Source organism: Schistocerca gregaria, chromosome 6 (genome assembly GCF_023897955.1).
Source record: "Schistocerca gregaria isolate iqSchGreg1 chromosome 6, iqSchGreg1.2, whole genome shotgun sequence".
NCBI lineage: Eukaryota > Metazoa > Arthropoda > Insecta > Orthoptera > Acrididae > Schistocerca > Schistocerca gregaria.
This window is the reverse complement of record NC_064925.1, coordinates 71459866-71471739: the sequence shown is the minus strand read 5'-3', so window position 1 is coordinate 71471739 and position 11874 is coordinate 71459866. Positions and strand designations below refer to the sequence as shown.

Sequence of the window (11874 nt, the reverse complement as noted above, 5' to 3'; positions counted from 1 at the left end):
ACATTCCAGTTTCGACTTCATGAAATGTTATTACAGTACAGCAGTTCGAGTTTCTGCTGGAGATTACTCTTATAGGTACATACTAGACACTAAAAATGTATATATTATTGGCTTTTGGAAAAGTACCATCAATAACCAAAGCCAAGTGGTAACAGAAACCGTCACAAACTTTTTTTCCCCCTTCTTCTCAGTAAAAGAGAAAAAAAGGGCAGAGCCTGGCAGATGTCACAGCTGCAGAAAGCAAGTGTATTTGTTTGTTTAAGAAGGAAAAAATCTTTTGCGTCATTTTAAAAGAAAAATAATATGATATTACAAATCTTTTATTGGGACTGCAATGTTATTTTGTGTTACGTATTTTTTGTGTCAAGTGTTTTAATGTTTAACGTTATTTCACCACATCTGCACTATACTGGCAATGTGTCACTGATAACTTTATCTACTAGGTAGCTACTAATTTCATTTTCTTATTACTGGCATTAGGTATCTCTCTTGTTCATAGGGCTGTGTTCACTGTTGCAAATCATTAGTTTAATACAATCTATATCAATTCAAAATGATGCAATTTGCTAAAGCGGGTTAACACCAGAAAAATGGAAGGAACATGACTGACAACACACACCTCATACAGCACAATGACTTATTTGACAGAAACTGCGTTTCTTTAAATATAGGGTTCAGTATGAAAACATTTTTATTATATCCAATAATATAAGAACATATAAAACAGCAACACAAGTAGTAACATAACTATGTAAAAAGACACTTGATGGGAGACTATGCATCCTGCACAAATATTGAGAGATTGCTACAGACTCTTCTGTCAGTGCTGTCATCTAAGTTTTCAAATATTTTAGCAACATAAAGCTGTTAACTTGGCTCAATGGATGAAAAGCAATCCAAATGTCCAGGGTTCATTCCCCAGGCAATTCTAGGATTCTCATTTCACTTCCAGCAATTATTTTCAAACATGAAAAAATGCCAAGTTGCAGCATGGTTTGAAGTCCAAATCAAACTGTAAGGTCCCTTACAACTGGCTGAGTAAGTCAGTTCAAAGGCTGGAGAAAGACAAGGGCATACCACTTCCAATAATGGCATGTCTAGTTAAGTGTGCCAGTGCGTAAACAAACATTCAAGCTGATGACAGCTTTACTTTTGTAAAGGCATCAACAATACCACACCATGACATGGGACACTTCTTGTGGTGAAATTTCTGGTTATTTCTGTTCACTTGATTCGTGATCCATTTCCAATATGTAATATTCATTAATTAAGATTTGGCATGAACAGTCATTTACTTTTATCACATTACAGCACAAAAATGTGGGGGCTATGTGGGAATGTTCCTGATACTGGTGTATCAGTAGGTGAGTTCACACACTCGGAAGATGGAATTGTGCTCTGATCCGAGTCAGTTCCTTCAGAGGATTAGTTTATTCAGTATTGTTCTGCTTGCTCACATTCATTCAGGAAAGCACATCTCATGATACACTTCATCAACTTCTTATATAAAAGGACATTACTCTTTACTCACATACAAGGCACTGTCTCTGGGGACTACTTCCAGAGTGCACACATTCACTAAAGGTGATGAGCAGTCTTTGGCTGTCATGGTGCTAATAGAACTGCACAATTTTCACAGCCATGAGATGAATGTCATCATGTTCAGCAAGGTTACTGATAAATATAACAGTGACCTATGTTTAATTGCCTTGTGCTAACATTTAGCACAAAAAACAATACCTGGTTGAAATCAGGACAGAAGAGATGAGCACATAAGGTGTGTTTTAATGCACCACATGATGTATCAGCCAACTGCATCATTCTGTTAAATCTAAAAGTAGCGAGACCTTTAAATTATGGCTTGTACATTAAGTACTTCTGTGCATGTATGGTGGCTGATAATTTGCCACTGCAGTGTTCACCATGAGTGACAAATAAAACACAAATACTACACCCCTCTCATAATGGAGTAAGTAATTAAATCTTGGGACATCACTAAACTAACCAGCATAAATGAGAAATATATTTGCTATTTGTTTCGTATTTTTAGATTTCTAAATCCTGTAAACGTCTCATGTATTGTTATATGTGACCAAAAATGTTTCTCTGGTATCTGAAAACTCACTATTCTGAACAAGGAATATATATCAAAAGGACTTTTAAAACAAATAATAACACTAGTATCTCAGTTCCTTAATTTATATTTTTGGTAACAACCATAATATAAATTTCCCCTTCCTTTAAATAATGGCAATGTTAGAGAAATACTGCTGGGATTGTAAGAATGTCTGTAGCATGATCAATAGCACACTAAGTGGGCCACTGGTCTGCGTCATTCCAGTCATCAGTCTTGCATATGCTAGGTGGCTGTGCCACAGACAGCCAGTGCAAGCAATGCAGGGCAAACTGCAACAGCTCGCCACCATTGCAGCAACAGTCCTGGGGCCTTGTCTCAGAGGGAGTGGGAACTGGCCCACTGCCTGCCAGAGTCACCAATCATCTGCTCTCTAGTTCTCCACTTGTTGGGCTCTCCTCTGGCTTCACAATTTGGTAAGTGATGAGATATTCTGGATAAGCCTGTAACAAAACATACATTAGAATCTTGGAAACAGTCTGACAGGTACGAATATCTAATATAGTACTGATATTTTGAAAAAGATAGTCGCTACTCAACATATAGTGAGTTCCAGACAGGCACAACAAAAAGATTGTCAGAAAGCGAGCTTTCAGCCAACAAAGCCTTTGTCGAAAATAGACAAAACACACACACACACACACACACACACACACACACACACACACGTGTGCACGCACCCAGCTCACACATGCATGACCACTGTCTCTGGCAGCTGAAGCCAGACACTTCAACTGCCAGAGACTGCGGTCATGCTTGTGTGTGTGTGTGTGTGTGTGTGTGTGTGTGTGTGTGTGTGTGTGTGTTTGTCTATATTTGACAAAGGTCTTGTTGGCCAAAAGCTCACTTTCCGACAGTCTTTTTGTTGTGGCTATCTGTGATTCGGCATCTCCAGAATATGTTGGGTGGCAACTATACTCTTCATAATATTGTTACAGTCCATCCTAGATTTTCCACTGTTTACTGTAGTACTTACCTGTTCTCCCCTGTACACAACGTACTCAGGAAAAGTCAGACCACCAGCACTGGGTCGTCCCATTACAGAGTGGTGACCAGGTGGTGCATGGGCCATTTTCATTGCACTAAATTGGAGGAATGACTTCCCTAAAGTAACTCTGCACAGCAACAAATGCCTGTAAATAAAAAAAAATCTCTCTTCAAGCAGAAATTTCATGAGTCTGTGTTTCATAAACTATTTCGCCGATATCTTAGCATGCATAACTTAAGCTCTTCTATGTTTTGTAACATTAAAATATTAGACTAGACACATTTGCTTGAAAGCAGAGACACTGAACAACTATTTTTAAATAATTCACTGATGCTCTACATTTCATAAATCAGGGTGTATATGTGGGGAAGGGGGGCAGAACTGGATTTTTCCTGGATGTGCGTGTTAAAAATACACTTTTTTTCTGGGTGGCAATGCAATTTTTTTCCTCCCCAGGGTGAAAGTATGTGTTTTCTGTGCTATTTGACAATATATTTTCCCTGAGATCTGTAAACTGTATCAGTCCTTTGAATGGTAAACATTTTATACACTGGCACAGAACTTTCAGATCTCCAAGCAAAATGCATCACTTTTGGAAAGATCTTTAATGCGCGGCAACATGTACACTGCATATTTTGTTATTATGAAAGTATAAATACAAATTCTCCAAAGTAGTTTCCAAACAAAGAATGCCAAAATATGAAATGTGATGCCAATGCTACAATACAGAAACTGAGAGCATAGTAGTGTTCTGAATGGTCTGTCAGAAAATTTCGAATTTGGGAAAATATGGCATGATAATATGTATTCTTGCTTTTCAAAATATTACAGCTAGATGATATTTTTCATCAAGAAAAGCTAAACTTTCACTCGCTGTAAAAAATTTTTTTGCTGTTTTTTTCTGAGCATGTTGTTAGGCAGGATCCTACGAGCACAGCTTAAATTACAGCAGCTGAATATTCCTGACAAGTGTGACAGTAAATTGCACTGCTATGAACAGAACCTCAAGAACTCACTTTCCATTTTTTTTTCTGAAAGATTATACTTTTAACCATCATTATTGCATAATTTGTAATATATAAAGAACTAAAGCAAATATGAAGCATTGTCTTTTTTAGGCTGTGTTACCGGTACCCTCCGAGATATATCAGACACCAATAAAATTTTAAATGATGCCATAAACGGCTAGTCTTCTGGGCCTGAAATTTTTCTAAGTGGTTGGTCCTCAAAGTATTAGGTTTTGAAAGAGTCAAATGCTCCATGAATTAAGAAATGAGTCAAACGCTCCATGGATTAAGAAATTCATCACACATTCTATTACAACATGTAATTCATCTTGCATAAAAGCAAATTTATTTTGAAAGTAACGTTTCTCAGACCACCATTCACAATATTTTCCTGCGGCCAGGTAAAAATGTAAACAGTTGTGATGTCATGCTAATCGAAAGCAACTTTTTGTTAGGAAGTATTGCAACTAAAGTTTTATTTTGGTGTTATTTTCTTGCTTGTGTTTTACTCCTGCAATATTATTGTGTGGTAGCGAGCTAAAGTAAAATTCTTTGTTAGAGTAACAGTTCTTATCAGTCAAAATTACAAAAATTTAATTGAAAACCAAAATAATCAAAAATTTCCAGGCTCCTAAAAGATTCCCAGGCATTACCAGGATGAAACGATTCCTGGGTTTTTCCCAGATTTCCCGGTTCTGCCAGTGCATACACAACCTATAAATATATTAATGGGGAGAACCAGAACTATAATTATCTGTTATGTCATTAATGGGGAACAGACTACAGGTAACATTTTTGTGATTACTGTTTCAGCATTTGAAACTAATTACAAGCCAGAATAATTCCTGTGGATAGGCCATGACTGACAACTGTTCCATTTTATTTATTAATCTTTGCAAAATGAAATAAATCATCATCATCATCAACATCATTATTCTTTGTATTATCATCATTGCTTAGATTTTCCTAATAAAAGTTTTGGATATGTAACGACTTTTTCTCAGGAACAGGAAAATTTCATGTGGACATTAATACAAAATCAACAGTCTTTACGGAATGTTGTACAATTTGATGCTATCCTTGGGCCTGTTTCAAAATGGAAATCTGATGGCAGCAGTTCATTAATATTTGTAACTGATTTTGATTTTTTCCTCCAGGCTGAAATTTCATATTATTATTTTGCAAATAAAGAACTATGGTTCTAGATACGATGTCCGACATACTTCCAATTAACTCCACTCTGGTAACAGTTCTTTTAAGTGCTGATGTCACAATTCTCATAACTTTTGCACAGCAAACTATACAAAGAATGACAAATTTTCGAGAGCTCTTTTATGTGGTGCCTCAATAAAATTGCATGTTTTCTCAGTACGTGAGTATAAATACTAAAACCACCTAACTGTAAATCACACTCTGAAGAAATGTGTGATGAGTAATTGGATTAATAATGGAAAAGACCTACCGTGATTTAGTAACAAAATTCAGAAAATGTCAAGGATCCAGAGTTCGTTGCACACCCGGCTCAAAAAAGGACTTGGAAATGTCGACAGACAAATGTTAGAAATAATTGTGTGTATAAAAACATCAATGCATAAAGCATATGAAACTTCCACCACCACACCTTATTGAAGGATCTTGCCGAGAACCTGAAAAAATTCTACTGTAACAATAGAAGACAGCAAAAGGAAGGCTGCAGTTTTAAATTTCGTATTTAAAAAAAATCACTGATTTATGAGGATCATACAGACAGATCATCATTTGACCCTAATGCAGGCTCTTGTATGTAGGATATAGAAATAGGCATTTCTAGTGTTAAGAAGCAACTGAAAAAGTTAAAAAACAAATAAGTCCCCAGGTCAGACAGAATCACAATTTGGTTTTACAGAGGCAAGTCTATGGCAATGACCCTTTACTTGTCTCACATTTACTGCATGTCTCTCACATAGTGTGAAATCCCAAGTGATTGGAAGAAAGTGCATGGGACTCCCTGCATGTAAGGAGGGTAAAAGAAGGGACCCACAAAATTAGACACATATCTTTAACACTGGTACGATACAGAATTCTTGACTATATTTAAGTTTTAATACAATAAGACTCTTTGAAACAGAAAAGCTTCTGTCCACAAATCAGCACCGATTTCAAAAGGACCATTTATGCAAATCTCATCTTGCCTCTTTTCTTCTCCCACAATATCCTGTGAACTATGGGTAAGAGACAGAGTCCATATTCCCATATTTTTTAAAGTGTTTGAGTGCATTACAAACATTTATTTTCTTATTTGCATTTCTTGTATTTGTCTTGCTGGTACCTATTGGATATTGCATGCTCCAAACTGATAAACATTGCTAAAGAATTTTAAAAGAGAGTTAGAAGTGGAAAAAACTTCTAACATTTCAGACATATTATTCGCTATGCATTTAATACAGAGGTGAAGGCAACAGGAGCAGCTTGAAACCTTTGTATTGTGTGTGCGATGAGTGCTGTATCTGACGAACTGATCATTTAAACATCAAGTGACACTTGCATTTAATAGGCAAGGTTCAGAAGGTGGAGATAGGGGTACTGTATCCTCCAATTCAGAGCAAAAAAGCCAAATGGATAACCATTGCTGCATTTTTGCTTGACCATCATCAGTTTGCTCATGGAGAATTTCAATGCAATACTGTTATTGGTGATGAGTTATGATGCATTTATGTTAACTTTTTACGAACAAATTATTGGCTGAGCCTTTTTTTTTAAAAAAAAAAAAAACACAACAGAGTCGAGCAAAGGGCAGTCTGAACACAATATTTTGCCAGTGGTTCAAAAAGGGCATTGAGCACTACTAACCCCTTCTGAGAGGTGTGTCTATCGCAGCTAGTGTTTATTGCCAATGACTAAGACGCCTTTCTGTTACAGTGTAAGAGAAACGACCCACAAAATTGCATCATGTGGTCCTACTATAACATGATTCACTCTGCTGATTTCACAAACAAAACTACCCAGGAGTTCACTTTAAAAATCATCCCTCACACACTTTTTATACCTTCAAATGTTCACCATTCTCGATCCTTATCAATAAACTGATAAGAAAATACCGTACTGGATGAAAATGCACTCCAAACATGTTTTAAGAAATCACTGACTCAGATCCAGTAGAATTTTACAGGTGTGGAATTGATAAACTACATGAGCATTGTCAGACTGTTTTACACAATGTGAGAGAAAAATCTCTTGATGATTAATTTCTCTTTGATGTAAAATAATAGAAAAGCTATCATATAATACACTGTAGTAATATGAATGAAAACTATATACTGAAATTCTGTTGTAATAAAAAATAAGGCTCCTGAAACAGGAATGAATCTATATTGGCACAAATTAGTAACACGACATTCACACTGGGCTTCAAAACGGTCCATGTTTACTTGCTGTCCTGTGTCAATCTCAAATAGCACAGAAATGTGGCAGTTCATAAATAAAATAAGTAAGATTTTCCGATTTTTTTCAATCTGGCTGCCTATAGCTCTGTCACAAAAGTGATAAAAGTCTGGCCTTCTATGAGACTGGAAATGTGAATCAAAGCAGCATTCACTTCACAGGTGACTATGTTATCTCAGAGACAGAGAAGAGATACAGTATTTAGCTCTACCTTATTGCCCCAGTGGTGGCTGCAACAGCTAAATTGCAAAGCAAAAGATGAGATCAGTTGCAATTTCTACAGGGAATGACTTTCTTGGACAACTATAAATTGATAACCTTATTTTGCACCTTATGTGTAAATCACTCAGGTTATACAAAAAATAATATGAATATATCAAGTGAATTAAACAGAGAAATTATGTGCCATACAGGAAGTACCTCATCATTCACAAAGCTGCCAAACATGTTCTACGTTGTTGCCAAGATTAAGTTATACTACTAGTATGAAGAATTCAGCTAATGTGTTCCTTGAGTGAGTTGTGAAGTACCTGTTCTGTCTCAAAGAAGTCATACGGAGGGTTGGAATACCAAAGTAAGTGTCCCTGAATCTTATTCACATTTCTGTAACTAGGTTTAGGGAGGAGCCATAGTTACTAATAATACTTAGACATATACCAACTGCAAACAAAACATCATACAACAATAACTGTCACAATTATTTGTGTTTTTCTGTCTTAAGCAGACTGAAAACTAAAATGCTCATCACCGGACATGATTCACATTTTTGCAGCAACTACAGTGTTTATACTGTGAATGTTATGAATAGGCAACACATCTTTTCATTAACTACAGACTTAGAAAATATCTTTTTTGAGACTGTTGTCATTGGAACTGTCCCAAAAAGAGAGAAATGAAGAGACAACAACACAGTATTGATTGCAAAATGTAAACAGGCACAGGGAGACTTCGTAAGCTACGAATAACAAAGTTCCAACCAGGAAGGCTACCGCACGCAATGACAGATAATGTGGGCTCAAAAAGTCATTGAAAGCTAAACTGGTCACAGACAGCAAGGCGTCGAGAATATGAACAACATTTCTCATTACAATAATGGAGGCAAAGATCAAAACAGTATAGTTTCCCATAAGATAAATGACAAGAGACATAATAATTTACTCGTAAAATAACATTCTTGCAGTCAAAAATGCTATTTTCCACTTCACTGTTGCTTATTATGCACACATCATTTCATCAAAGTTGCACATAAACATCTGGCGAAAACAGTAGGATAATCCAGCTCCAGTCCTGCAAGTCCGTTGACTATCACTGAGTTGCCAAATGTGTTCTGGATGGCATTTTATATAAAATTGGGTTTTGAGACAATTAGGGATTTTAAGAACATTTGTCTTTCTATCTGTGTAATAACACTTTAATGGCATCCTTTCCACAGTCATTGTTTTGTGATGTCGTCAGTTCATTTCAAACACATGTGAATCAGAGTGTACCACCCATATAGTCAAACAGCCAAACGGTAAGTACGTTCCAGAACAGTGGAAGAAGGATTGCAGTGAGTTTATTACTTACCTAACTGTAACATGTGAAACATGTAGTGACTTTCATTTCAGCTCCATAGCATAAGGTAATATTTGTTAAGGATTTACCTGCAGATTTAATGCAATTACCACAAGAAGGAACACTGTGCCTGCTTGGTGGTAATGAGATAGATGTGCTTCATACTTAGACTGAGCAGACTATGAGTGTTTCCCTTAAAATGTTTTTGATTCCATTCTCTGCTTGTTCTTGAGGGGAAACAAGAGGCTGTGTAGGGGGGCAGGTGTTCCTAGTCATACATCAGTGTACAGGATGAAGTAAGTAGATCTTAACCAGAGTAGTTGTCCATAAGAAGCAGCATCATCCCCATGCTATCTTCACTAATATGGTCAGAACTAGAGAAACTGCTTCACCACTAATGTCATTCAAAGTAACTGAAAGTGTAACATCACCACATTTACTGAACACCTGCATCATTCTGATCATACAGTTGTTACAATATAACTGTTACTGATGCTTTGGTAAGACAAACAGAAAGTGCTTTATGAATGAGAATTTCTATTTACAGTATGCCTAAGACTGACACACAAAATAACAATAAGAGGTAAACAAAACAGTTTTCTCAAGTTCTTGGAGTTTGATTTTAATTCATTCCTGATAGTTGTGCACTAACAGGTCCTTTCAGCTATCAGAATATTTGTGTGGGCATCATTGAATTTTAATAACTTCAACACACTATAATACCTTAAGCAGTATTCCCTTTTGGGTTGAATATGATTATTCAAAATGCGACATTATTTCGACTTTCAGTCCATCTTATGACGACTTACAGAATGATATCTGAACTATTCTGACAGTTGCGTTACCTGTCACCTGAATTCTATGGAAAGTTGCACCACCTGGCACTCAATGCTGTATGCACATATGTGCAAAGATCTTCACTGTTGTAAAGGGTACTCTCCATTTCTGCATGTTCCCCATACCATAATTAGTAAAACAACATAAGACTCATTCTGCCAAAAGACCTGATGTCCACAAGTCTTAAATAAGAACCGGCAAGCGGTGGTAATGCATGAAAGGAAATAGTCTCCTGGTTGAAGTAATGGAGAACTCGCTGGTTTTTGCAATGTTTTAGAACAAGACTACACTAGAAATGTCATGTCTTATTATGCTTCAAAATTCTAAAATTTTGTTTTCTCACTCCATACGAAAACAAGTGCTATGAGATGCGAGGAGGAAATGTATTATTTAATTCTGAAATTTTTTTTTTTTTACTTGAGTACTTAGCAGTCTTTGAAAGGGAGGTAAGAAGGAAATGACAAATATTTTGGACAGGTCAGAAAAACTGCTTGTGAATCCTGTGGATTCCTTGGGCAGATGGAGGGAATATTTTGAAGAGTTGCTCAATGTAGGTGAAAATACGATCAGTAATGTTTCATATTTCGATGTACAATGGGATTGGAATGAGGATGGAAATAGGATCACATTTGAGGAAGTGATGAAAATGGTCAATAGATTGCAGTGCAATAAAGCAGCTGGGGTGGATGAAATTAAGTCGGAACTCATCAAATACAGTGGAATGTCAGATTTTAAATGGCTACACAGTATAATTGAAATGACCTAGGAGTCGGGACAGGTTCCATCAGACTGGACAAAAGCAGTAATCACACCAATCTTTAAACATGGAAACAGAAAAGATTGTAACTATTACAGAGGTATCTCTTTAATCAGTGTTGTGGGTAAAATCTTCTCAGGTGTTCAGAATGAGATTTTCACTCTGCAGCGGAGTGTGCGCTGATATGAAACTTCCTGGCAGATTAAAACTGTGTGCCCGACCGAGACTCGAACTCGGGACCTTTGCCTTTCGCGGGCAAGTGCTCTATCAACTGAGCTACCGAAGCATGACTCACGCCCGGTACTCACAGCTTTACTTCTGCCAGTACCTAGTCTCCTACCTTCCAAACTTTACAGAAGCTCTCCTGCGAACCTTGCAGAACTAGCACTCCTGAAAGAAAGGATATTGCGGAGACATGGCTTAGCCACAGCCTGGGGGATGTTTCCAGAATGAGATTTTCACTCTGCAGCGGAGTGTGCGCTGATATGAAACTTCCTGGCAGATTAAAACTGTGTGCCCGACCGAGACTCGAACTCGGGACCTTTGCCTTTCGCGGGCAAGGTAGAGCACTTGCCCGCGAAAGGCAAAGGTCCCGAGTTCGAGTCTCGGTCGGGCACACAGTTTTAATATGCCAGGAAGTTTCATTCTCAGGTATTGTTGAAAGGAAAGTGTGAGTATTAGTTGAGGACCAATTGGATGAAAATCAGTGTGGGTTTAGGCCTCTTAGAGGTTGTCACGACCAGATCTTTAGCTTATGGCAATTAATGGAGAAGTGTTATGAATGGAACAGGGAAATGTATCTATGCTTTATAGATCTAGAAAAGGCATATGACCGCGTTCCTAGGAGGAAGTTATTGTCTGTTCTACGAGACTATGGAATAGGAGGCAAAGTTTTGCAAGCAATTAAAGGTCTTTACATGGACAGTCAGGCAGCAGTTAGAGTTGACGGTAGATCGAGTTCATGGTTCAGAGTAGTTTCAGGGGTAAGACAAGGCTGCAACCTGTCTCCACTGTTGTTCATATTATATATGGATCATATGTTGAAAACAATAGACTGGCTGGGTGAGGTTAAGATGTGTGAACACAAAATAAGCAGTCTTGCATAAGCGGTTGACTTAGTTGTGATGGCAGATTCGATTGAAAGTTTGCAAAGTAATATGTCAGAGCTAGATCAGAA

General features: G+C 37.2%; 1 protein-coding gene across 2 annotated transcripts in view; it reads right to left on the bottom strand.

Annotated features, from left to right (window-relative positions):
- Positions 1 to 668: 668 nt before the first annotated feature.
- The window catches only part of LOC126279045 (poly [ADP-ribose] polymerase tankyrase), a 287326-nt gene continuing 276120 nt past the window's right edge, over positions 669 to 11874 (bottom strand). For both annotated transcript variants that reach the window (XM_049979452.1, XM_049979451.1), the window contains exons 18-19: positions 3111 to 3267; positions 669 to 2577 (exon numbers count right to left, since the gene is read on the bottom strand). In XM_049979452.1, the coding sequence (XP_049835409.1) occupies positions 2497 to 2577; positions 3111 to 3267 (238 nt within the window). In that variant the 3' untranslated portion in view covers positions 669 to 2496. The remainder of the gene's footprint in view (positions 2578 to 3110; positions 3268 to 11874) is intronic.